Here is a 27,469-nt window from a genome sequence, read left to right as displayed (position 1 = left end):
GCCATGCCCTCATGAATGGGGTTAGTCCTTCATCGGAAAGGCCTCAGGAGCCCCTCGCCCCCTCCTCCACCTGAGGACAGCAGCCCCTCGCCCCCTCCTCCACCTGAGACCAAATCTGCCTTGATCCCTGACTTCTAGTGTCCCGAGCCATGAGGAACAGACGTCTGTTGTTTTTAAGATCCCAGTCTGTGGCAGCAGCCCGAACTAAGCCTGTCAGGGTCGACTGTGAAGGCAGGTGGATGAGAATGGTTTTGAGGGTGTGGTGTGGCGTGAAGAGTCTTCAGGGCAGCATCTCAGGTGTTCCCAGGAGAAGGTAGAGATGACGATATTTAGTGTGTGCTGGGACTTGACTGTGAGCTGTTTCCTTTCGTCCTCAAAGCAGTCAGTCCTTGGTGGTCCCTGTCATTATTTTATTTTTTCTGAGCGATTTTATGGAGGTTAATCAGTTTTCCAAAGTCACACTATAAGTGGTTGAGACTCGATGCCACCCAGTCAAGTCCAGCTCCTGCTCACCCCCGACTTGGGGGGTGCTGGATGTGCCCTCCAGCGGACCCTTTGCAGCGTGGCTCACCAGCAGCCGTGCATATGATATACTACTGGCACCTGTCATGGAGCTATTGGATTTCAGAAGGAAAAAGAAACCAGAGGGAATGTAGGCATTAGCTGGGACGAAATGGAAAGTTTAAGAAGTAACTCAGAGGATTCAGGTGAGTATCTAGAAACAGCGTACGGAAGTCTGCAATGCAGGCGGGTGGAAATAGCAAGCCCTTGGGAGAGCGCACACCAGCATGACCTCCAGGCTGAGCCCACGAGGCATTTCAACAGAGAAAAGACCTCTTGGGAGAGTGCAAGGAGGGCTCCAGTGAGGATCCAGGGAAGTTGAGGAACAAGCAGAGCAGGTCAGGTGTTCAAATGGGAGTGAGCACATGGCTAGCAAGGCTTTTATTCAGATATTCACCCTTTCTCTCCATTCTCCCTCCTTTCCATGAAAGACAAGTATTGAACACCTACATGTGTGCTAGAGCTGTGGCTGCAAATGAAAAATAGGTAGTAGTGGCGGCTCTGAGAGCGGGGCCAGGGCCTGAGGAGCATGGCTCGCAGGAACCCCATAAACAACCTGTGATCGCTCTACGTAGCTGTCTGCATTTGTAGCCCAGGGTCTCTGGGTGGCATCGAGGGTCATCGTGGTCTGTGTCTGCCTCTCGGCCTGCCACTCTCATTTGTGGTGTTTTACCTGGAATTAAGTGCTGCTCCCTGAACGCGTGCGCTGCTTTGTCTTTGGAAACTGTGTTCTTTCCATGGTGCTCCATTGCTCGAGGGATCATGTCCCACCTCCAAGAATCATTTCCGAGGCCACTGAGGACAGTGTTCACCATGTGGTGCCTGAATCAGTGGGAAAACATATCGCATGTTGACCTGGGAAGCTCTTGAGAATGGAATGTAGCTGAATGGGCTGCAGTTCCACATTGCATGAGACCACGGAGAATTGAGGAAGGATGTGCATTTGGGGCAGCCTCCAGTGGGGAGTGTCTTAGCGTCTGTTCCCAACCAATGAGGGTTGAGGGCTGCCTCCCATCATATTGAGCCGTCTACACTTCTGGGCTCAGCTAGGACACCAAAGGGGGCCCTGTGGAGCAGCAGGATTGGGGGATGCCCCCAGGGTTTCCAAGTCTAGGGGTTTCTTAGGCTTTAATCTGATCAGTCCTCCCTGTGTCTGTCACTCAGTCAGGTTTTTGTCACCTATCTGCCACTCAGGAAAGGGTGGAGGGCCCCTCCCGGGGTGGTATAAAATCCTTTTAAGGGTAGTTTCCTCTTGGGGGTGGGGGTTTGTCTCTGCCTGCCTTTCTCCCAGCTGTCCTTTATCCCTGTGAGTGAAGGGCTTAGCATTTAGAGATACAAAGGTTGCCTGGTCTGACCTCCCAGGAGTGCAGTCTTCCCCACAGCATCATGAACGGTAGCTGAAGCTTCCTTGAAAACCGTCCTTGGAAATGCATCACTAAAAACCACCCTTCCCTCGTTGGACAGCTCTGACTGCTGGAAATTTCTAGCTGAAGTCTATTGCTGGCTCGTACCCATGGGTTCCAGCTGGGCATTGTTGAGCACAGCAGAATGCGTCTGTCACCTAGGGTAGGCCCCTTTTCTGCTCTAGGCCTATGCTAGGCTTGTAAAATATCACGGAGACATGGACACCTCCCCTCCAGGAGATCACAGCACGGTGAGGCCTCTGAAAATGTGCAAAGCAGTGTGGGAAGTCCAGCCATCAACAACGGTGATGTGGTGGTGTATGCGTGTGTGTAAATGTGCGTACCTTTTAGTTTGTCATTTGGACAGGCAGGGTGTGTGGAGTGAGGGTGTTGTGTGTACCTGTGTGCAGGGTCCAGAGACTGAACTCCCTGGGTATTTGGTCAGCTTGTCATCCAGTGTGGTTCTAGCCCAAAGGGGTGAGCAGATAAGTACTGGTGGGCGTGTGTTGGAGTCATGGCCTTGAGAGTTCGGGGTCATGAGAAAGGATTTAGAGCAAATCCCAGAGGGCTTTATCTAGCACTTTTTCCTAATGGAGGTGGGAGGGAGCTGTTAAAGGTTTTTAAACATGGCAGGGACAGTGGCAAATTTGAATTTTGAAAGGATTCACTATAGGGTCAGGATGGAGAATGGTTTGGAGAGTGTGTTGGTCAAGGCACCATCCACAGATGTGTTTGAGGATGAGGATGGCCGTTCTTTTGGGTAACGAGGTGTCTGAGGACAGTGGTTCCTGGGTGGGCTCAGTGGCACAGCTGCCATGAGGGTCCTAGGGTCCATCCTTCCCTTTAAGAGCCTCAAGGCATTGACTCATCTTTTGCTTGATGTCTTATAGTTTCTTACAGTTGTTTGTCTCAGTGCTGGGCAGTGGACATGGTAATGTCCAGTTGAAGAAGAGGGGTGTTTCTTTCTTCTTAGCGAGGAAAACTAGCTTCCAGAAGGCCCCTGGCAGCTTACAGCCAGGCCCCCAGCTGCCGGGGGGCTGGGCTTGGGGCAGCGTTCTCTGCCCCTACAGCGGGAGGAGCGCCACCCTTGAGGCATGGGCACCGGGAGTGGGTCTGGTGGCCGAGGCGAGAGCACTGAAAGGGAGGAGGTGAGAGTCTCACCCAGTTTCCTCTTCTCCACCCCAGGCCAAGCCAGGCTCTTCCAGACCCTAACTTATGATGCCTGAAGCAGAGTCAAGATCCAGTTAATCCAGGGCATGGCCATGAGATCCCTTCTGATTATGCAGGCTAACGCTGTGTGTAAGCTTTTGGTTTTTTAGATGATTCATGTTGTTAACCGGGTTCAGCTTATGGCAAGCTCAAATTCTCAGGGTGGTTTTTGTTTTTGTTTCTTGTTTTGTTTATTATATGAATATATCTATTCCTGCTGTGTCGCCCACAGATTGAATTGTATCCCTAGGTAAGTTCTTTTATAAAGTGGAGTGTCATTTTAAAAGCACAAGAATCCCTTGATGTGTCGTTTCTACCCTCTCGAAGCATCCACTATATTCTCCTGTAGTTGCTTATGCATGCGTATCGCCGAGTAGGTAGGCCCCATAAGGAACTTCTGTGATGCAGGCAGTTTGTAGACTTTTTGAAATGTTTTTAATGTAGCCACTACAAAATGATACTAAGATTCCTGTTAGGCGTGGTGCAAAATCAAACCTCACAGAACGTGAGCACTGGGACGACTTTGCAGGACGCTTGTTTTGCCCTGTGCTTTTGCTCTGCAGGAGTTGTCATGTTCTTCAGCGGATGGACCTATGTGACGGTCCTTGACTTTCCCCTTTGGCCTTGGAGAGATGTAGGAGTGATGCACGGCCTGTCTGATTCATGCTGTCATCTGCTAACTTTTCTATTCAGTTCAGTGTTACCGTGTTCAGCGCTCACACTAATTGCGTGACTAAGGACCCCTTCCAGTCAATTAAGTTCCCTAGGACTGTTTCCACCAGGCCTACACATGTTCCAGGCACCTGGGTTATGGGGACAGGGAGCAAAAGACTTCATCTGTAGAGCACAGAACATTAGTGTTTGTTTTGGTCCATCTGTCCCGCTAGCCGTGAGTTTTCCTAGCCTCATCTTGAGAGCCTTCCTCCTACCAGCTCCCACCTTCCTCCCCGAGGACTTGTGCTTCTCCCTCGTATCTTGTCCCTCCAGTGTCTGGCTGTAGGCACACCTGAATCGGGGCCAGCACAGACTTACCGAGTTGTCCCAGGCAGTCCCCCTTAGGTTTCTCCGGTCTCTTCCAGCTTGTGCCTTATTCCCGCATGGTGCCAACTTCTCCTATGTGACGCCTCCGCCCAAAGTACTGTCTGAACCCCCACTGTCCGTCCGCCCGTGGGCCTGTCCTGCAACCACGCACCCACCCCACGCTCATCTCCGCTAACGGGCTGTCGGGAGCTGCTCCTTCTACTTGTCACAACGTTCTGGGCGGTGATTGGGCAGGTTATTTCAGGTTTGTGGTTGTGATTCTAAGACCGAAAACGCCTTTCTCCTTCCTTCCCTGCATTTCCTTAGGAATCTGGAACAGCCTGCAGGTGAGAGCTCGCTCGCCCTTTTATGCCTCACTTTGGCATCCGAGTGTTTCTTACCCTCAGGCTCCTGCCAGGTCTAGCCGTTTGAGGTTAGCTGTTGTTCCTTCTGTGGCTGACACATCCATTCTTTGGTGTGTTGAAATGTCTTTTGAACCTATTCAGTTCGTCCTCCCCAGTGGTGGCCGGTGTTTGAAGCACAGATGTAGTGGAGTCCTTCCATCAACACACATGCTTCGGCGGCTCTCCACTGCCTTCCACGGTGGTGGAGGAGGGCTCTGGGTCAGGTGCGCCTCAGACATTGTTTGCTTGGCCCTCCCATTGTTTTAAGATTTTTTTTAGATTAGAGTCAACCTTAAAAAATCAAGATGTCATGTAAAAAAAAAGAAGTCTGGATTTCTCGTCTCCCCCCCCCCCCCCTTTTTTTTAAGATTTTATTTATTTATTTATGAGAGACACAGAGAGAGGCAGAGACACAGGCAGAGGGAGAAGCAGGCTCCCTGCAGGGAACCCGACATGGGATTCGATCCCAGGACCCCGGGATCACGCCCTGAGCCAAAGACAGACACTCAACTACCCACCCAGGTGCCCTTCTCATCTCCCTTTGAACAATCAAGAGACCTGGTGCTTTTGTCTTGGTGCTGCGGCCTGTGCTCTGTCACCAGAGCCCTGCTTGGAGGCTTCACTCACCCGCGCGACTAGGCTGCCATCCATGAGCACTGGAGTCTCCTCCCCTGTACTCCGTGGTGGAGGCTCTCCCAGACCCTCATGGGCTTTCTGTGGGCCTCCAGTGGTTTTATTTCCACCTCCATGCATCTCCACAAGCTGTAGCCACACAACATGCAGAGCTAATGGTTGACTCCTTGTCTTTGCTCTCTTTTCTTACAGTGGGGTGCTGCCATTTTCATCACAGCCACCTCTTTGCCCCATACTCCTTTTGCCCCACTGTTCTCCCCCACCCCCAAACATCACCTCACAAACACCTGTGTTTACAGCCAACGGAAAGGTTGTCTCCCCAGAAGGCCTTTTCTGACCTCTCGAGTTGTTTCTACCATTGCTTCTCATTTCACTTGGTGCACAGCTGACCGTCCTTGCTGACACCTCTTTGCACCCCTGTTTCTCCCCCCAGACTGCAGGGCTTTGGAGGGCATGGTCCCCGTCTGTGCCTTATCCATCTTTATATCCACTGTAGAAGGTAGCTTGTAACTGTAGCTTGAATGATTTCTTCCTAGGCTGTAAATCTTGGAGACCATATCTTCTTTAATAACTCTGAAGTCTGGTAGGCTTTGTGAAAACAAGCTGAAGGGTTATGCTGGCCTTAACAACACTGTGTCCCTAGTGCCTTGATGGTGGCCCCGTGGCAGCAGTGCAGGGAGTATTTACTGAATCACATGAGAGCCCGGAGAAGCAAAGACAATGCCTGAAGTGAGAGAGGCGCCCGCGCGGCAGTGAGGACCGGCGTGTAGATATCACACATATCTAGTTCTTTTACCATCCCATAAAAAGGTTATGGGCACTCTCTAATTCTATCACTGATATAAAAGGATATTTTATACATCTCGGTATTATTTGCTCTTCAGGTGATGAATCTGACCTTGAACTGGAAAGGAAGTATAAGGAAGATGACCGAGAAAAGACCCCAAGGAGGCCGAGGACGCAGAGGACAGAGAAAGTCCAGAAGATCCCCTCGGGAAAGGAGGCCGGGCAGATTTCTGGAGTGAAGAAACCCATCATAAGTGTGGTTTTAACGGCCCACGAAGCTATTCCAGGTGACCACAACAGGGAGGAAGGGGCAAAACAAGAAGCTTTTGGCGAGTCTGTGCTGGGCAGCCTGACAGCTTGGACCCTGTGGTCCTGGGCAGCTGGCTCACTGACGGGTTCTCCATCTATTACCCGTCCCTGCAGGGTCGTTGTGGATAGCGTCAGAGGAGAGGTAGTGGGGGTGCTGCTGTTGCTGCCATAGGCCCTATCACAAGAGCGGTGGCCAGGAAGCATGCTTTGTTCCTTTGTTCCTGTGGCCCGGTCCCCACTCAGGGGTGCCCTCCCCTCACTGCACTCAGCAGGATGGTCCCTGGGAGAGACAAACCTGCTCAGACCAGACAGATGCACCTGCTCCCTGGAACCTGCAGTCTCATGGTCCCTCTGCCCAGCTTCTGTCTTGCATTTTTAGTGGGCTCATCACGTATTTTATAATATCAGAGATTTCTGTCTCCCTTTCCTTTCACATAAAATAGAGTGGAGATACTATAACTACCTTTTTTATAAAAGGTCTTTCAGGAAGGGATACTTTAGACAAAAAGCGGTTTATGATAGTAAGTTCCAAAGTATTATAATGGTTCTTTTTTTCCTATCCACTTGGGGTGATAGTTGTGCAATAATATTTAAAAATCAGGGGTGGGATTTTAAGAGCAGCTACAGCCTGTTAAGCATCTCTTTCCAATGGTAATAGTAGTCACTCTTTATTTAAAGTGGAAATGCCGGGTAAGTGCCTCTTTATACCTCAGCACAGAATAGGATGATTGGTAAGAAATAAGGCACATAAAAATATGTGGCTGGAAGAACTTTCTGGAAAGTCACATTGTCTGCACTAGCCGACTTCAGAGCAGTATCGATCAGGGGAATGATTAACCTCGGAGAGAGAGCAGCTCTTGTTCTCTGCCACCTCTAGTGGTTCCCATGGTAACTTCTTTATTTTTTTTATTTTGTTGTTTTTTTTTTTTTTAAAGATTTTATTTATTTATGCCTAAGAGACATATAGAAAAGCAGAGACATAGGCAGAGGGAGAAGCAGGCTTCCTACGGGTAGCCTGATGTGTGACTCGATTCCAGGACTCTGGGATCATAACCTGAGCTGAAGGCAGAGGCTCAACCACTGAGCCACTCAGGCTTCCCCCACGGTAACTTCTTTAAAATTGATGGCAGTCCTTTGAGATTTCTGTAAGTGGGGGTAAAAGTGTTACTGATATCCTTTGCTATTCTAGAAATGGGGTAGATGGGAGCCTGTTCTTTGATGTACTTGATACGTGCATGTGGGTGTGTGCGCATGTCTCTGCTATACAAGGTCTTTGGCCATTTGTATCCTAGACTTGCATAAGCAAAGGGACCTTTGAGTTTTTCCATTCCACACCCTTCATTTGCTAGGGTGGAAACAGGTCCACTGATGGTAAGGTCACGTCGTATGTGGGACTGGACCCCTGGCAGCTGGGGTTCCTGTTCACGGCTGATGGATGCCACTGCTCTATGTTATCTTGATGCAGTTTTCCATTTACTCAAGGTTGGGCACAGGTAGTCCTGTATAGAACCTGGGAAGTAAACATAGGTGTATATATGTCCTGTCTTCTATGTTTTTATTAACAGATCCAGTGCAAATTGCTTCAGAAGGATGCATTTTAAAATTTATTTATTTATTTGAGAGCGAGAGAGCACATGTGCATGCATACATGAGCAGGGAGGGGCAGAGGGAGAAGGAGAGAGAATCTTAAGCAGACTCCACTCTGACCATGGAGCCTGACGTGGGGCTCCATCTCATGACCTTGAGATCATGGCCTAAGCCGAAATCAAGAGTGGGATGCTCAACCAACTGAGCCACTCAGGTGGCCCAGAACGTTATTTTGACAGGTTACTAGAAAACTTGCCCTTTCTTCCCTGCAAATACATGTATACACACAGACATAGACACAGAAGTGAAATGTGTGAATTGTAGGAAAACCGATCTTGCAAGGGAGCCCTGCAGTGAAGAAACACACTTCCAGGGCTCTGCTCCCACGTGGGTGAGGTGCCTCTAATGTGCGGTGACTTGTACCTTCATCTCAGGTGCCACCAAGATCGTTCCAGTGGAGGCCGGGCCCCCGGAGACAGGCGCTGCAAACCCTGAGACTACCACGGCTGACCTGGCGCCTCGCAGAGGGTACCAGGAGTATGCCATTCAGCAGACACCCTATGAGCAGCCCATGAAGTCCAGCAGGTAAAGTGTCTGTTCCATGTGACTTCAGCCGGAGCTGGAATCCAGTGATGGCCAGAGAGGGCCAGAGGGCCAGCCCATTGGTTTATCAAGGACTCTGTTTGCAAACTGAGCTGTGGAGGACGTTGGTTTCTTGACTCAACCTAAGAGTCAGACTCTTTGTTACACCTCCGTTATGGTTCTTAAGTGTTTACGAGCCCACGTTGCTTCTCTGAAATGTGTGGCAGATCCACAAGTTTTTGGAACTGAGCACCAGTTGGCTTTAATGAAGACGGAGCATTTTACTCAAGGCAAACCATACATTCAGCCTTAATAAAAAGTGGTATAAATAAGGCCTTAGTAAATTTGCTCATTTTTAAAGTTACACATCTTATAATGAGAAAAAAAATCTTTATCATTCCCCTACTTTTAAAAGTAATACAAGTATTTTGTAGAAAGTTCCAGCACTCCAGATGATGTAGGGTTAAAGTAACCCATAGTTCTTCCAGAGGTAGCTATTGTTGACAGTTGGGTCGTACATCACCATAATTTTTTCATGTTATACTAAACTACAGCACTTTAATTTTGTTACTTTTTCTAATGTGAAACAGCAAATGCACCATTATCAACTTTGTTTTGAACTTAGCACACCTTGAAAATCTTTTTCAGTACACATTTTTAAAAAAGTGTTTGCTATTGAATGGGTGCACTGTAGTTTATGTAGCCATTGCTTTATGTCCATTGCTTGATGGACAATGCTGCCCTCAAGGTTCTGCTACTTTTGTCTTTCAGTACTTTTTCATGACTTCCTGGGGATAAATTGCTAGAGTTGAAATTGCTGTCTCAAAGGCTATGAGAACTTAAAACTAAACAACATTGAAAACTGCCCTCCAAACACATTGGGTCAGTTGACAACCCAGAGTGAACGAGTAGGTACATTTTGCACATCCTTGCCAGGGTCTTCATCTCCACCTGCTCAGGTAGCATAGCAAACTGATCATCTGAGCTCTGCAGTTTCCTAGCTGGGAGGAAAGGCAGTGAAAATGCCCAGTTGCCACTGGGTTTCACCTGTTTCTGGAAGAGGGGAAATGAGCCATTCTTGAAGAAAGCAAAGCTTTTAGTGCCAAATAGACCTGGGTTGGCTCTAGACTCTTCTGCTAGGGTTCAGCTCAACAGATCAAATGTCCATTATGACGCAGGCATTGGGAAGGAGAGAGAACAGGATGGATATAGCTGTTGTCTGGATGAAGCTTTTACTCCATTGTATTTGACACAAGTGGGTTTGCCTCTCAGCCTCCATTTTGCCAGCCGTAAGATCGCCTCCAGTACAATCTGACTTTGTTTAGTGGTGAGAATAAATGACAAAACATATGAGCATGATGTCATGTGGGATGCTTCATTAATTTGTAGCCTCGGTCCTGTATCCTTACAGCTATGAGCAACTGAATTTATTGACGAGGTTGTAAAAATACTCATTCCTTTGGCAAAACTGTCACAGAATTAAATTTGAAGATCATTCTGGTCTCAAGTTGATTTGTAGACTTTTACCTACCTGCACAGGATTTTGAGGTCTGCTGGGGAGGGGTTCAGCTAACTGGTCATCTAATTAATAGGCAAATGGACACAATGTTTAAACAGCAGGTTTAGGCTGTATTCCATTTGTCATGTATTCTATTAATATTTATAGTACAAACTACAAAATAGGAAAGAGACTTTCTTTGCATGACGATTTTGTTTTGAAAAAAATACAGATACAGACTTCTAGGTTACATCAACGTATCAGAGAGATTCTCACACAAATATGACACAGACAGATTGCATAGAAAATTGGGAAGTCCAGAAAACTTGAAGGACAAGCATCATCTGTAAGATCACTACCGTGATATTATAACCACTGTAAATTTTTTAAAAAATATTTTATTTATTTATTCATGAAAGAATACACAGAGAGAAACAGAGAGGCAGAGACACAGGCAGAGGGAGAAGCAGGCTCCATGCAGGGAGCCCGATGTGGGACTTGATCCCAGGACCCCGGGATTACACCCCGGGCTGAAGGCAGCGCCAAACCGCTGAGCCACCCAGGCTGCCCACTGTTAATATATTTAATGTATTTCCTTTCAGCCTCTTTTCAGCCCACATAGTTTATAAAATTGACTTTCTATTTTTCTACTGCAATTTTGTATCTTGCTCTTAATACCTCATCTCATTGTACTTGATTTCCTCTGTTACTCAGATTATTCACAAATTACTGTAGTACACGTTAGGTCGTGATGAGGATGCTCTGTAATCTGCTCAGTTCTTCACAGTGCAGCCAAGGAGATTTGGTAAAATGCCATCTGACTGCACCCTTCAGGTCCTCACGGGTGGTAGGAGAACTTGGCCTGCGGGGCCTTCTGGGGCTGCCACTGCTCCAGCCATGTCTCCTCCTTTGCTCCCCATGGTCTCTGGGCTCCAGCAGGCGCTCTGACGCTCTTTGTACTTCCTTGATCTGGTCTTGCAGGTGCCTCTTCCTCATTTTGGATGCCTCCCCTTTCCCTGGCTTGCTTAACTCCTGTTTATCCTCCAGCTAGCTGTCTGCTCAAGTGTCCAGTGCTCAGGACAGCCTGCCCTGCCCCCTAGACTGATCAGTCGGCCCTGATCTGGGCTCCTGGAGCATCCTGCCTTTCTCCATCACTGCAGGGAGCTGGTGGTCCTTACCTGCTCATTTCTCTGGTTGTAAGTCCGGCCCATCCCTTCCCCCAGAAAGTGCGCTCCAGGAGAGCACGAGATGTGTTTGCATTTGTCCCTGTTGTGTCCTCAGGGCCTGGAGTACTTTTTTTGAATGAGTGAAAGAAGGAAAAAAATAAAATAAATGTGCCAACAAGCTAGTTCCTTATGTTGGGACCTTCCAGCAGCATTCCACACTCACCTGTTGTGAAAAGTCCTGTAGGGAGCACCTTTGGTGCAGTTTTGCATTCGTTCTTTCAGTAGATTCCCAGACGTGGAATAACCAGATCAAGGGGTCTGACCTTTAAGAGCTCTGTGTGATCATGTTCTAAAACACAGCGGCGAGGGTGGCCCTCCTGCAGGGGAACACTTGGAGTGAAATAACTGATCAGCAGTCATGTGGGCATTGCAGCTCTGAGTGTCCGTTCACAGTCGTAGCGAGCAAGGCTTGAGCTTGAGTCAGCTGTAGGCTGCTTAGCGTCTTCATCAGATTCATGACCCTTGGCGGGAAGAGGGCACTGAGGGCTTTATCAGGTATTTGTGTAAGAAAACAAAACAAAAAAATCAGAGCAAAAGATTCTCCTAAGACCATTTAGACCTTGCATTAGGGGAGAAAATACTGTGATTTGTTTATTTAATTAACGTTCTGAATCCAGGGTTTCTTTTCTCCAGTGTTCTTTACACCAATAAAATCTATCACCTTCTGGATTTCTTTGTCATTTGAGAAAGATCCAAATTAGTTTCCTGAAATTAGCCTTGGGTTTAGCATGCAGGCATAGTACTGACTTTCAGATTTGAATATTTTAATTACATTATGTGAATGGTACCCTCTGGTGTTTATGAACTACAGTCGATTTGAATATTTTTAATTTAAAGACAAGGCAACCTGTGTTGATCAAACATAGTTATATAGATAGTTTCCATAAATGTAGACTTTGCAGTTACAGTGGATACAGCATAATGGTGTCTGATTAACAGCAGTAAATGCTTGTCAGTGTTTCTGAGGACCTTAGGGGACATTTGGGGACAACCTGGACATAGGTCTAGAGGGAATGATTATGGAGGAGAGGAAGCATCACCTGCTTGTCCCGCTCATCTGCCAATTCCGGTCCCTGCTGCCTGCTGTAGTACTTGGGTGACTGTCGTTCACTGATTTCAGAAACAAGGTAGAGCTGTTCCAGTAGCACTGGGAGCCTCATGCAGAGGGCCTTCTCCATGTGTGGGGTCACACTGGGGAAGGGAGGCATGGGTGTGATGTTTGCAGGCTCTAGAGGCTCAGTCCACTCACTAATTGTATGACCATGGGCAGAGACTCTGTTTTGTCATCTATACAGTGGCTATAACAATAGGGTTGGGAGTAAGTATTTAGCATAGGGCTTGGCGTACCACATACTCAGTAATCACTAGCTGTTAAGACCATCGCATACATGTTGCCATATTGAAAGAGAAGGATCCATGAAGCAGACCATGTTTTTATTCTCCATCACATACACAAAATCTGCCACAGTGCCTGAAATGGATTGGCAGGTATTCATGAACGACAGTCACTAATACGTGACAGTTGAACAGCAGCTGTCTTTTCTCATGTGAGCGCTTGAACTAGCCATGGTGAAGGATCAGGACGATGGAGACGGGAATGTCAGCTCTGTTACTGATGGAGTTGTGGGGGACATAGCGTGAGGCACATCAACACACAGCTTCCCGTTCCTAGGCCTTGACATTCCACCACCCTCCCCCCCATTCTTTGACTGCTGCTAGCCAGGCCCACGCATGCCCTCTCAGCTGAGCACTTGCTGTGCCACCTGTGCCCATGGGCAGACCCTTCATTGCCAGAAGGGCAGACATGGAGCTCAGCTCATGACGGCCAGCTCCCCAGTCAGGCCAGTGCACTTGCCCTGTTAGGACTCGGGGATGCGGGTCTTTCACTGATGAGTGGTGGCAACGGGTCCTCCCTGCCCACGACAGCTGGTTGAATGAGCAGGCATGTGTGGATTGTTGCAGCTGTTGAACAAACCTAGGCAGGGGCACCTGGGTGGCTCAGTTGATTGAGTGTCTGACTTCAGCTCAGGTCATAATCCCAGGGTCCTGGGATTGAACCCCGCATGGCATCGGGCTCCCTGCTGAGGGGGGAGCCTGCTTCTCCATTTCCTCTGCTTGTGCACCTGCGCTCTCTCTCTCTCTCTCTCTCTCTCTCTCTGTCAAATAAATAAAATTGAAAAACAGAAAACAAAACAAAAACCCAGGCAGATTGTATCTAATCTGGTGGAGCTGATGGAGCTCATTCCGGGACAACCAGTTGCGTAGCCGGAATACATCCAGGTCGGCCTTGGGGCACAGCTGGTTGTCCTGTGCGGTGTGAATGACATATCCTCCGTCCTCTTTCTCCTCTTGCCTCCCTCTCCTTCTGTAAGCCTTGGGCTCAGACATCTCCTCTTCAGCAAGTCTCTCTTCTACCTCGGTCCTGGTTAGATGTGTCTCTCTCTCCCTCTTTCTCCCTCTCCCCCCATCCTGTGTTCCTGTCACCACTGACCATGCTGTCGTGCAAGCGTGTGCCGACCTGTCTCCTCCCCACGCTGCCCAACACGGTGAGGCCCTGAGGAACAGGGACCTATACTCGGCCCTGCGGTCCTGCTCAGTGCCATTTCGTTTACCGTGAGCCTTTGGTATCTGGTTCCTACAGAGGAACTGAAGGTCCTTGGGGAGGTGCTGTGCCTCCACCTGTAACAACCGTGCTGTTGTCTCTTTCTAGGCTAGGGCCCACCCAACTCAAGATCTTCACATGTGAGTACTGCAACAAGGTCTTCAAGTTCAAGCACTCACTGCAGGCCCACCTGAGGATCCATACCAACGAGAAGCCCTACAAGTGCTCCCACTGCAGCTACGCCAGCGCCATCAAGGCCAACCTGAACGTGCACTTGCGGAAACACACCGGCGAGAAGTTCGCCTGCGACTACTGCTCTTTCACCTGCCTGAGCAAAGGGCATCTCAAAGTGCACGTTGAGCGCGTGCACAAGAAGATCAAGCAGCACTGCCGCTTCTGCAAGAAGAAGTACTCCGATGTCAAGAACCTCATCAAGCACATCCGAGATGCGCACGACCCCCAGGACCAGAAGGTCAAGGAGGCCTTGGACGAGCTTTGCTTGATGACCAGGGAGGGCAAGCGGCAGCTGCTTTACGACTGCCACATCTGCGAGCGCAAGTTCAAGAACGAGCTGGACCGCGACCGTCACATGCTGGTGCACGGGGACAAGTGGCCCTTTGCCTGCGAGCTCTGTGGCCACGGGGCCACCAAGTACCAGGCGCTGGAGCTACACGTCAGGAAGCACCCCTTCGTGTACGTCTGTGCCATATGCCTCAAGAAGTTTGTCAGTTCCATCAGGCTGCGCTCCCACATCCGTGAGGCCCATGGGGCTGCACAGGAGACTGGGCTCTTCACCAGCTCCATCAACCAGAGCTTCTGCCTCCTGGAGCCTGGCGGGGACATCCAGCAAGAAGCCTTGGGGGGCCAGCTGCAGCTGGCAGAGGAGGAGTTTGTGTGCCAGGGGGTGAATGCGCCCAAGGAGGCCACCTGCCCTGCAGATGCCCAGCCTGAGGAGGGACAGAAGGAGCCCGAGGCCTCTGTGGGAGAGCCTGCCCCACCTGTGCACGCAGCCACCCCCCAGCCCCAAAGTGCTGCCCTGTCACCCTGCGAGTCGGAAGCCACTGTGGACTCCTCGGACCCGCATTCACATGCAGTGGTTTCCGATGGGTTTTTGTTAAAGAGTGATACCTCCTCCTCGGAGGCTCGCACTGCTCCCGAGGACACCTTGGATGCCCCGCACGGAGCCTCCTCCCAGACTCAGGGCGAAGAAGTCACACCACTGCAGCCTGAGGCCAGAAGCACGGAGGCAAACCAGGAGACTCAGGGTGCCGAGAGCCCGCCGGGGTCGGGGCAGGAAGGGGCTGCCCTCCCATCTGAGGGACCAGATCCTGGTAGGTGCCTCGGCTCAGACGCAGCTGAGGCCTCAGACCCTGCGCTGGCAGCGGATGGAGGGGACGTGGCCCTGCCCCAGCCTGACTCGTGCGCACCTGCCTCCGAGCACCGGGCCGGCATCAGCGCATTCATGAAGATCCTGGACGGTTTACAGAAGAGACGGATGAACACCGGTCTGTGCGAGAGGATCCGGAAGGTGTATGGGGACCTGGAGTGTGAATACTGTGGTAAGGAGAGGCAGCGCTGGGCAAGCAGCTGGTTGAGCTCTGGTTCCAGCAGCCCCACCCATCCCCAGCTTGCTTTGGGTCCCCTCGTGTCTGATGGGAGCTCATGTCTGCAAAAAAACCACTTCTGAATGAGCTGTCCTTCATCATTTGTAGATAGCAACAGGTGGCCCCCTGCGTTAGAGGTTAGCACGTGGAGCCTCTGTGGAGACAGGCAGTTAGCCGCACTGGCATGGTCAGGCACACACAGAACTTTATCCCAGGACCTCTGCCAGAACTGGAGCTAATGGGAATTGTTACGAGCACACGGCACATGTGAAGAATAGCATAACTTGTGGCCATGTGGTCAGCGCAGCTCTTGGTGGGGAGCCCCGCATAGAGCCCTCGCAGCGTGCAGGGCAAGCATGTGTGGCCTCTGCATCTCCTGGGTTGCTGGCAGCACCGGGAGCAGGACGCCCTGCGCTGGCCCCGGGGGCTCAGCAGAGCTTAGAGACTCTGACTTATGCATGTGCACAGTCATATTTGGCACTGTCATTGGTCCTCAGGAAATATTTGTTCCCTGCTCTCCCAGCTCTGACACCATGCAGACATAGCAGCGCCCTTCAGGTCTCCTCCCTCCCACCTTTGAAAGGTAATTTCCAGACAGAAATGAGGAAAGGGCGAAGGGTGACCTGGACAGGCCAGAGACAGTGCTACACATTATAGGGGGAAAAAAAATAACGAGAAAATCAAATTCGGTGTAAAAGAAACTTCCTTGTTCTCACGTGACGGTGTTGTTTTAGGCAAACTTTTTTGGTACCAGGTGCACTTTGACATGCACGTGCGCACGCACACGCGGGAGCACCTGCACCACTGTTCTCAGTGCCAGTACTCCTCCATCACCAAGAATTGCCTCAAGCGCCACGTTATTCAGAAGCACAGCAACATCTTGCTGAAGTGTCCCACCGACGGCTGCGACTACAACACTCCAGATAAATACAAGCTGCAGGCACATCTGAAAGCTCACACGGAGCTGGTAAGTAGCAAGCCCGAGCGGCTGCACCATCCGCCCCGGGTGCTCACTGCTTCTCACCTTTGCACCCTTCGCTGCGTCCTGCTTCCCAGGAGCCTATTTGTGCGAGCAAACATCCATCCCGTGGCACACTTCTCCCTTCCCCAAAGCCTTCGCCCCCGGGGTTCCTTTCGCAGGGAGAGACCCAGGTGTCGCAGAATGACTCGGTTGAAACAAATACACCTTCTGTGCAAATTTTTCCAGCGTCAGAGAGAAACTATTGGAGGATCTGCAGAGTAGGAAGCAAGCAAGGATTTCTTAGAGGGCATTCCAACGAGGTATTAGTAGGAGAGGTACTCGTGGTAAGAGCTGCCGCTCACGGTGTGGGGGTTAGATTCCATAGTGCCTGTCAAAGCAGTAGACACTGTTTGGTCAGCCAGGAAAGGGCAGCAAATGATCATGACCGCTCTCGTACTGTTGTGTGGTGATTGTTGACTCTCTGCGATAGATGGTGGAGCACATTTACTTTAAAAAAAAAAATTTGATAATTTAATCCAAGATGCTGTTAATATTCATAATGGTAAAACTTGCTTAATTCTTTGATGGAAGATGATGTAACACAATGAATGACTATTTCTTTTTGCAAATTCTCACGTCACTCAAGGGGCCACCACCTGAGCGTGATTTGAGCCTTCTTCAGGTTGTAAGGAGGCCCAGCTGGCCCCAGGTGTGGTTCTGCTTTAATGGCATTCCTTTTTATACCACAGAGAGCACAGCAAGAGGCTTCTTCGGCAACTTGATGTGCTCCCACTGTGTTCTGGCACGGAAATCACTCACGCTGGGGCTGTTTGTCACTACGGGTGAAGTCAGGGTGTTGTAGGTGCAGGGGGTAGGTCAGGGCACATGCTTTGGGGTTGGATGCTTGGGGGTCCGACACCGTCTCCAGCACTCTCACAGGCTGTGGATGTTGGGGCAAGTCACTCGTCCTTTCTGAGACTTGGTAGCCTCTTGTATGAAATATCTATTAAAAAGCATATATCTGTCTTCTACGCACACACGTGTGTATACACACAGATATGCATAGACACACGCAAGTGTATTCTATACACATGTACAGATGAGTGTGTACACTTATTTTACATGCCTGCAGACACAATGCACATGTGTGCACACGTGTATATGTAGATAGATCCCCTCGGGTTACTGGGAGGATAAGATGGAATGTTCTATGGCAAGAACTGGAACTGGGCTCAGTGTTGTGTTGTTGAACGTGTGCCGGCTGCTGCATGTCACCTGGTACCTCTTCGCACACGTTTCTCTCCTTCTGAGTAGAGCACGAAGGCGTGCTCTTCCTGTTTTCCTACAGAATTGCTGTCAGCTTGGTCGTGCTCCCAATACTGTCTCGGCGGGGGGGGAAACTTCATTACAATGAAGTCAAGAGGGAGTGAGGCTGACGTGAGGACAGGGTGCTGGGGGCAGCCTTGCAGTGTAGCAGGTAAGACCAGGAACCAGACTGTGGGTTTTCCCCCTGTCTCCCCCCGTGTGCCATGCATCTGACTTCAGGAGGAGCCATGTACCTGCCCCGTGCCTCAGTGTACCCATTCTTGGGAGGGTGAGGTGAGAAAATGTGCATAAATGTCCCAGAACAATGCCTGATGTGGAGTAGGTGCAGAATGCCACCTGACTGTTGTAATTACTGTTAGTTATTCTATGTTTGGGGACTTGATGCTCTGCATTGAGAGACTTGGAAACAGAGGCTGACAGCTGACACAGAAGAGGAAGTTGTAAAAGAGCATTTCAGTGTCGGGACCACCTGTTTTGCCCATACCCGGTTTCCTTGCCCGTTGCATGTGTCAGAGGGACTCAGGTCCAGTTCAGGCATCTTCTTGCCTCTGGACACCAGCGCTTGGCCGCCTAGCCACGTCCCTGGTCCTTGTGGTCAGTAGGGCCCATCAGAGACGTGTCATAAGATCTTAAGCCCAATGTCATATGCTTTCATTTATCTTGATAAACTGGCATTTAAAGAAGCTTCTCTTTTCAACTTTCTACGGTTGTGAACCTTCCTTCAGGGAGGCTTCTATCTCCAGTGTTGACACTTAAGAAGGCGTGTTGGGGAAAAGGGGTGACGATGTCTGTTTTCATCCTGTGGTCCAGGCCCCCGTGTCCTATTCTTATACCACCTCCACGAGGGGGAGTGTTTCCTCCACAGGGTGGATCAGGAGCCTTCAGTGCAGTCATTGGGTAGCTGGCCCCCGGTCGGCCCGTTGGTCAGGGCAGACAGTCCTGAACGTCTGCCATGCCTTCTGGCGGGTGTCCTGGACACTTGCACACCTTTGGGAGGAATGTGGTGCAGGTAGGCTTTGTGCCATGAGGGCAGGGGCTGTGTGGATACTTGCTGTGCTCTGGCTTGTGCTGCACTAATGACACGTCCCTGGAAGTTCCCACAAGAGCAGAGTGGGAATAAGGGAGTGTGACTCTGTTGACCTTATAAACACAGGGTGCTATCCTGATTGTCATCAACACTCACGTTTTCTTAGAAGTTGTTAAAGTTTGATTTCAGTCTTTTCCCTCCCTGATATTTGCAGAGAGACGCTTTTAAAGGTGAAAACGTGCTGTTGTGGCCCTGAAGCTCGCTGACACAGGCTAGAGGGTGTGCCAGGCATTGGGATTTCAGACACGAGTACACGAGTAAGACCCCTTGTCTGCCTTCAAGGTGCCCTGTTTCGTGGGGGGAGAGACAAGAGAATAGTAATAGCAATAGGGCAATGAGGGAGAGTAAGTGAGGCCAACACAAAGTGCTCTTGCCCTCCCACAACTGCCTGGAGAGGTCCTGGTTGGGGTAAGGAGGGCTGCCTGGAGGAGGGGTTCTGCGCTTGATGAGTAGGATTTGGCCAAGGGAGAGGCAAGGAGGGGAGCTCCCGGCAGACGAGGTGGGCACACCGAGGGGAAGCCTTTTGTATTTACCCCAGAATACTGAAAGCATTTTCCATGAAACACGCGGACTGTACTGCCAGTGTAGCAAGGTGGCATCGTTTATGAAAACAGGTTCCAGTATTTCAAGCTTAGACAACATTTATCTTTTGAGCCTGTAAATTATTTCTGGAATAGAGTCACAGTTACCAGGGAAATGTTGACCTGGTGAGGAGATCTTCTGTGAGCTAGAATTTATTATTTTTCTTTAAGATTTTATTTATTTATTCATGAGAGAGAGAGAGAGAGGAAGAGGGAGAAGCAGGCTCCCTGCAGGGAGCCCAACGTAGGACTCGATCCCAGGACTCCAGGATCACACTCTGGGCTAAAGGCAGGCGCTAAACTGCTGAGCCACCCGGGAATCCCCATGTTTCTTATTTTCCCTCCCCGAGCCCCTGGCACCCACTAATCTGCTTTCTAGGTTCAATGGATTGGCCTGGCCGGGGATTTTGTGGAAAGGGAATCATGTGATTTATCTGTAACGGCAGAGTGAGTATATACCCTGCTTCCTCAGGGTCGCGGTGAGGGTCCCGCGAGATAGCACAAATGAGCTTCATGACGTAAAGGTGCTGAGCTGAGGACTCTGGTCAGGGAAGGGTCTCCCTTGCTTGGGAGAGCGGTGCTGTTGTGACCTCGCATCAGGGGTCAGCCTGGGGCTTGATTCCCTTAGCTGTGACCCAGAGAGATGGGCCGGGTGTGTTAAAAGTCTGGTTGGACTCTGAGTCACCACTTGCCTGATTACAACTCAGATTCCCATGCAGGGCAAAACTAAGGAAATTTTAAATTGAACCCCTGCCCCACCCCACATGGGCCTCCATCCAGGTCCGTTCTGGCTGCTCTAGGACCCTGGGATAATTTGGTTAAGTTCCTATTTCTGTGACTCCTAACCATTTCTTCGCTACTGATGCACCCAGTGATCGGAAGGCGTGAGTACATTTACTATGGTCTCCCTCGCCACATCCTCGCAGGAGGAACCAGGTGGTGGGACTTACAGTCAAGGCTGTATTAACATCAAGGAAATGTGGAGAACCAGCCAAGGGTGGTAGTTAAGGATGTTGCTGGAGCAAGCCCACTTTTTAAAGCACCGTGCAGAGTTTGTGCAGGGGAGGCTGGAGGGAACACGTGTGGTGCCAGGGGCTTTGGGATCTAGGGTCCTGTAGCTTAGATCCCATATTCACCTCCGTGATCTTGGTCATTTGCTGAGCCTCTGTATTCTCATTTGTAACCTGAGAATTTGGTACCATCTCTGGCCTCTCAAGGTCGTGGTGTATAGACTAGAAAATGTGTGGCACACCTGGATCAGTTTTTGCAGTCCCTGGGTCATGGTCTGTGAAATGGTTTAGTGGGTCACAACCAGTAAATGTATCTTAAAAACGAAATACCATAGAATAAAATAGAAATAACTAGCATTAGGCACCCGTACCCGAGGTTAAGTATTGTTTTCTGAGACCTTTGTTTCCATTCTTCAAGATTTATTTATTTATTTATTTATTTATTTATTTATTTATTTTTAAGATTTATTTATTTTAGAGAGAGCAAGAGCGGGGGGCGGGGACAGTGTGGTGGTGGCAAAGGGAGAGAGAATCTCAAGCAAACTCCACGATCTGCGCAGAGCCCAATGTGGGGCTCGATCTCACGGCCCTGAGATCACCGACTGAGCCATCGAGGTGCCCCCATTTCCATGTTTCAATATGTTTCTTTATCAGTGTGTGTCCTTGGGTGTCCCAGATGGCGGTGTCAGATGTCCCACTAAATAAGTTTATAAGTTAACAACCCAGTTGATGTAATTCATGATGTCCTGAATCACAATCACATGGGGTGAGAGGTTGCTGGGCTCATGCCTCCACTGTAATTTGAGGGGGACCAGGGAATCTTCCCCTAGAGTCCCCCCCCGTAGGCATGTTTGAAATGACAGGAAATGGAGCATAGGGTAGATGTTCATGGTATGTCAGTCTTTCCCTTTGTCTCCAGCTTGTGTTTCTTCTAAGACAACCTCGCAGGTAACCAGCCCATCCAGGGGCCCTTGGAGCAGTACCAGCCCGCACTGGGGAATGGGCACTTTTTGGTGTCACATGCTGACTCTACCACTCACAGGGTGTGGCTTCACTTCCTAACCTCTCTCTCTTTTTTATTTAAGATTTTATTTATTGATTCATGAGAGACACAGAGAGAGGCAGAGACACAGGCAGAAGGAGAAGCAGACTCCCTACAGGGAGCCCAATGTGGGATTCGATCCCGGGACTCCGGGATCATGACCTGAGCCAAAGGGAGACCCTCAACCACTGAGCCACCCAGGTGCCCCACTTCCTAACCTCTCTGATACCTAGTCTGTAAAGTGTCTCCTGGGTCGCTGTGGGAATTTAGTGAGATGATGTTTGTGAGGGGCCCAACACAGGTCCGGGTGCACAGGGGAGCGGCTGGTCTGAGCTAGCTCGTCCTAATTAGCAGTAGCGGGGGTGGGGGGTTGGTAGGAGTGGGGGCGTGGAGGAGGCATCCATCCTTCCAGGGCGCCATGGCCTCTCAATACATATTTCTAATTAGTGCTTGGTCCCTGTCTTTGAAAAATGTTTGCTTTGCTCTGGTTTTGGTCATAAGGGCACACACGTTTAAAACATTGTAGCATGTGCTTGCTGGATATAAACTAATGTATTGCCCACAAAGCACAGAGAAAGTAGAAGGGACTACCTCCAATATCTTTCTGGAAAGAAATGGGTTTGTCTGGTTTTTGTTTTGTTTTGTTTTGTTTTTTAAGTGGAGAAAAAAGTGGTTGAATTAAAGTGATTGGATGCAGGGTTTTTCTTTTCTAAGAGCTATGAGAGAGGATGGTCTTTTCCTCCGTGGTCACAGACCCGTTTGTTTCTGTGTCGCCCTGTTCTGGGTGTGTGTTCTTGGTGCAGGAGACCTCGGGCTCCCAGAGCTTCCTGTGTATACAGTGCAGCTTCCCGTGAGCCAAGCGGAGGTCTAGGATCAAAGGGGCACGGCTGGCAAAACAATGTTTTCAGTGGACAGGAGGATCCTTGAGACAAAATCCCAAATGCAACCCATTTGGGGCTGTTCTTTCTTTTCTTGCCGGGGTGGGTGGGGCTTGTTTCTACCTTGTTCAAACCAGTCACAACTTTATTTATTTTTAAAGATTTTATTTATTTATTCATGAGAGACACAGAGAGAGGCAGACACACAGGCAGAGGGAGAAGCAGGCTCCCTGCAGGGAGCCCAATGGGGGACTCGATCCTTGGACCCCGGGATCACGAAGTGAGCGGAAGGCAGACACTCAACCGCTGAGCCACCCAGGTGTCCCTCAGTCACAACTTTAGTGTCACCTTTTCTGCCTTTGTCACAGTTTGTGCCTCTGTGTGTTGGCGGCTCTTGCTGGCTCCCTGGGCCCTTTGAGGGCAGGGTCGCTGTCTCATACCTCTGTCCTCGGTGCAGTCCCTGGCACATCACAGGGGCCCTTGGAAGGTCTGAGGAATGAATGGTTACAACAGACACCATAACTAGGCTTTTATTCCTGACACATTGTTGAGCGTGGAATCTCCCATCTAATTTCCTAAACTTGAGGTCACAGATTTTGTAGGAGTAGTACTTATGTGATAGTTAATACACTTGGTGCAGGGGGCAGCTTTGATATCGTCCACCTGCTGCTGGTTTTAGACTTGAGAGCTGCCCCGTTGCTCTGGGGGCCAAGGCACCTGCTCTAGAGCAGTAGACCAAGGCAGAGTCCATCCAGGATAGAGAGTGGGGGCTTGAGCCTGAGTCCTGGGGCGACGCCTGCATCCCATGCTGAGGCCACACACTCCTGCCGAGGCCTTTCTTCTTTCAAAGGGTCCTTTGTAGCTTTGAAGACCATTTCCACCGGAGCAAACAAATTCCGAGGGCTGGGCTCCTTGATTGTCATTACCGTGCAGGCCCCTTGCTCTCCGCCTCTGCCAGGAACTCTTTTAACAACCGCTCTTTTTAAGTTTGCTGTGTCACTTTGGGTTTTCATCTCCGGTACGGAACTGGGGCTTGAGGAAAAAAAAAAAAAAAGAATCCTAAGAGCCCCCCCTCCTCCTACCGCCTGTGTCCCACCGCCTGTGTCCTTCTGACAGTCTTCAAAGGCATCAAGAAATGAGGGGCCCTGATAAGCTGTAAGATAAATTGCTTTCAGACTATCAGAGATTAAAAGAAAAAAAAAAATCAAATAGCAAGGACTCCGGGGGGATGACTGTAAACTCCTTCAAAGCCCTGCTGAACGCCTCCATCATCTCTGCTGACGAGGGCACTGGGGGCAGCTGGGGGTGGTCACAGGCCTCCTCCAGGATGCCCAGCCAGGTCCAGGGCATCTTTCAGAAATGGTCTGTGAGTACCTGTTCCTGCATGCAGACTCAGGGAGTGATGGGGTGACCTGGAAGGGTCAAGGGCAAAGGAGGACAGTGATGGGCGCCCAGAGCCTACCGTAGCCTGGGTGGAAATCTGCAGCATCGCCTGGGCGCAAAGCTCAGGACAGTTTCACAATAGCTCCCTGGACCCCTTGGACACCTGAGCTTGGCAGGCATCTCTTGGAACCCAGATATTTTGTGGGGCATGCAGCCAGACTGTTGGTGGTTCCGAGGGACTTTTGTTAGGTTTTGTTTTTGTTTTTAAATACTGAGTACCCTTCTCCTAAGTGTGCTCCAGGGAATAGCCTCTCTGGAGATGTTCTGCAACAGCAGCATCTAATCCATAAAGCAATTTGAAGGGTACTTACTCAGAACCCCGTGTTGGAGATTCCTAGGGTGCGTTAACCCACAAGGTCTGTTATCTGAGGCCAAGTTGCATTAGTAACAACGCCACAGCAACAGCAGCAACATCTTTCAGATTTATTGAGTGCCCACCAGAGGCCCGGCTCCATTCTAAGTACTTTGTGTGTGTTGTCTCTTAATAAACTTTATTTTTTAGAACAGCTTTAGGTTCACTGCAAATTGAGCAGGAAGTATAGAGATTTCACCATCCCCAAACACATGCAACCTGCCCCACTATTGACATCCCACACCACAGTGGTACCTTTGTGACAGTCACCGAACTGACACAAGTAATGCCCAGAGCCCAGAGTTCACATTAGAGGTCGCTCTTGGTGTTGTACCTTCTGTGGGTACACAGAACCTATTCTTTTCAAGTTGTTGAGGCCTGTTTTATGGCCCAGAATGTTCTGCATGATCTTGAGGATGTCTATTCTTCCATTGTTGGATGTAGTAGTCTGTAGATGTCAATTATACCCAGTTGACTGATGGTGTTTTTTTTTTTTTTTAATTTATTTTATTTTATTTATTTATGATAGGCACACAGTGAGAGAGAGAGAGAGGCAGAGACATAGGCAGAGGGAGAAGCAGGCTCCATGCACTGGGAGCCCGACGTGGGATTCGATCCCGGGTCTCCGGGATCGCGCCCTGGGCCAAAGGCAGGCGCTAAACCACTGCGCCACCCAGGGATCCCCTGATGGTGTTGTTGAGTTCAACTGTGTCCTTACACATTTTCTGCCCGTTGGATCTGTCCGTTTCTGGTAGAGGGGTCTTGAAGCCTCCAGCTAAAGTAGGGGCCTCATCTAATTTTTCCTTGCCATTCTAGTTTTTGCCTCATACTTTTCAACTCTTGTTAGATGCGTATATGTTAAAGATTATTATGTCTTCTTGGAGAGTTAACCCCTTCAACATTATGTAATGCCCCTTTTTGTCACCGATAACTGTCCTTGAAGTCTGTTCTGCTTGAAATTAATAAAGCTACCTCCCTTTCTTTTGATTAGTGTTAGCCTGGTATCATCTCCTTTTAATCTGCATATGTCTTTAAAGTGGGTTTCTTACAGCCCACATATAGTTGCATCTTGCTCCTTGATCCAGTCTGGCAATTCCTGTCTTTTAATATTTAGGTCATTGATAGTCAAAGTGATTAGTGAATAGTGGAATTAATATTTATCATATTTGTTGTGTTTTCTAATTGTTGTCAATGTTCTCTATTCCTTTGTCTTCCAATCTTTTTCTTTCCCATCATTTGTAGTTTTATTTTATTTTTTAAAGATTTTATTTATTTATTTATGAGAGACACAGAAAGAGGCAGGCAGAGACATAGGCAGAGGGAGAAGGCGGCTCCATGCAGGGAGCCTGATGTGGGATTCGATCCTGGGTCTCCAGGATCACGCCCTGGGCTGAAGGCAGATGCTCAACCGCTGAGCCACCCAGGCATCCCTTGTAGTTTTATTTTTTTAAAGATTTTATTTATTTACCTGAGAGAGTGAATGAGAGAGCAAGGTCAGGCAGGGGGAGGGGCAGAGGGAGAAGGAGAAGCAGACTCTCCCTGAGCAGAGAGCCCAATTCAGGGCTCGATGCCACGACCCTGAGATCATGACCTGAGCCATAGGCAGACGACTAACCGATTGAGCCACCCAAGCACTCCTTGTTTGGAGTTTTAATTGAGCATTTTATATGATTTCATTTTCTCTCTTCTCTTAGCATATCACTTACACTTTTTTTTTTTTTTTTTAACTTTTTCTAGGGGTTACCCTAGAACTTGCAGTATATGTTTACATATAATCAAAGATGACTTTCAAATGGCACTGTTCCACTTTACGGATAGTGTGAGTACCTTGTAATAACAAAATAATCATAATTCCTTCTTCCTACCCCTTGTATCGTTGCTGATATTTATATCACTTATATACAAGTGTATGTATATAGAAAGCGTACATTTTTGAATACATTGTTGTGTTACTATTTTGAAGAAACTTTCTGTTAGATCAATTAAGATTAAGATAAATAAATGTTTTTATTTTACCTTCACTTCTCCATTCTCCAGTACTCTAACTTTATTTATGTGGATCAAGTTTCTGACTTTATCTTGTTTTAATATTTCTTGTAAGACAGATCTTACTGGTAACAAATTCCTTCAATTTTTGTTTGCTTCAGAAAGTTTGTTTCTCCATTTTTGAAGGATACTTCTACAGGGTACAGAATTCTGGGTTGGTGTTTTTTTTTTTTTTTTTTTTCTTTTAGCCCTGTAAATACTTCATTCCATTCTCTTCTTGTTTACATGGTTTCTGAGAAATTAGGTTCTTATCTTTGCTCTTCTATAGATAAGATTTTTGTTTTATTTTGTTTATATCTCTGGCTTCTTTCAGTATTTTTTCTTTAACTTTGGTTTTTTGTAGTTTGCACATGATAGGTGTAGTTTATTTGGGATTACTCCTATTTGGTAGTCCCTGAGCTCTCTGGATCTGTCTTGGTGTTTGACATCCTATTAGGGAAATTGTCAGATATTATTGTTTCAAATATTTCTTCAGTTCTTTTATCTCTTTCATCTTCTCATGTTCCCATTATGTGTACATTACACCATCTGTTGTCCCACAGTCCTTGGATATTCTGTTCTGTCTTCATTAGTCTTCTTTCCTGCCTGCTTTTTAGTTTTAGAGGTTTCTTTGGAAATATCCCTAAGCTCAGGACTTCTTTCCTCAGCTGTGTTTGGTCTCCTACTACACCCATCAGACGCTTTGTTCTGTTGCAGTGATTTGATCTCTAGCATTTCTTTGTTGGTTCTTAGAATTTTCATCTCTCTGCTTACATTGCCCATCTCCTCTTGCATGCTGTCTACTTCATCCAGTAGAGCCCTGAGCATGCACGTCAGAGTAGTTTTAAATGCTCAGTCTGATAATTCCAGCATCCTTGTCATATCCGAGCCTGGTTCTGATGCTTGCTCTGTCACTTCAGACTGTGTTTTTTTTTTTTTTTTTGCCTCTTGGTGTGTCTTTTTTTTTCTTCCTTCATAGCTGGACAGGAATGGGTCCAAGGAACTTACTGTAAATAGGCCTTTATTAATGTTTTGGTAGGGTGTGAGGGGGGGGGGTCATTCTAGAATCCTGTGACTAGGTGTCAGTCTGTTAGTGAACCTCTCTGCTCCTGGACTGAGCTTCACCAGTGTTTTTCCCCCCCAGTGCTCTTAGGTGAGAAAGGATGATTGAAGTGGGCTGGGTTTGGGTATGTCCTTTCTCTCACATGGAAGGCTGTAGGGGGCAGGTCGGGGTATTGCCCTTCCCCTGGGTGGCTTAGTCTCTGGTAATACCCCAACAGGTTTGGCTCGGGTAACTGGTTTCCCCTGGGGGCAGGCCTTGGGAAGAAGAATCGAATGAT

The 27,469-nt window shown here is 48.8% G+C and overlaps 1 protein-coding gene across 9 annotated transcripts in view; it reads left to right on the top strand.

Moving 5' to 3' along the window:
• Positions 1–27,469, top strand: part of ZFAT (zinc finger and AT-hook domain containing) — a 193,841-nt gene that overhangs the window by 67,297 nt on the left and 99,075 nt on the right. For all 9 annotated transcript variants that reach the window (XM_072774597.1, XM_072774595.1, XM_072774600.1 and 6 more), the window contains 4 exons: positions 6,115–6,303; positions 8,347–8,497; positions 13,929–15,379; positions 16,159–16,391. In XM_072774597.1, the coding sequence (XP_072630698.1) occupies positions 6,115–6,303; positions 8,347–8,497; positions 13,929–15,379; positions 16,159–16,391 (2,024 nt within the window). The remainder of the gene's footprint in view (positions 1–6,114; positions 6,304–8,346; positions 8,498–13,928; positions 15,380–16,158; positions 16,392–27,469) is intronic.

This window comes from Canis lupus, chromosome 14 (genome assembly GCF_048164855.1).
Source record: "Canis lupus baileyi chromosome 14, mCanLup2.hap1, whole genome shotgun sequence".
NCBI lineage: Eukaryota > Metazoa > Chordata > Mammalia > Carnivora > Canidae > Canis > Canis lupus.
The sequence above is the reverse complement of the archived record's forward strand: the minus strand, read 5'-3'. Positions and strand labels throughout refer to the sequence as shown.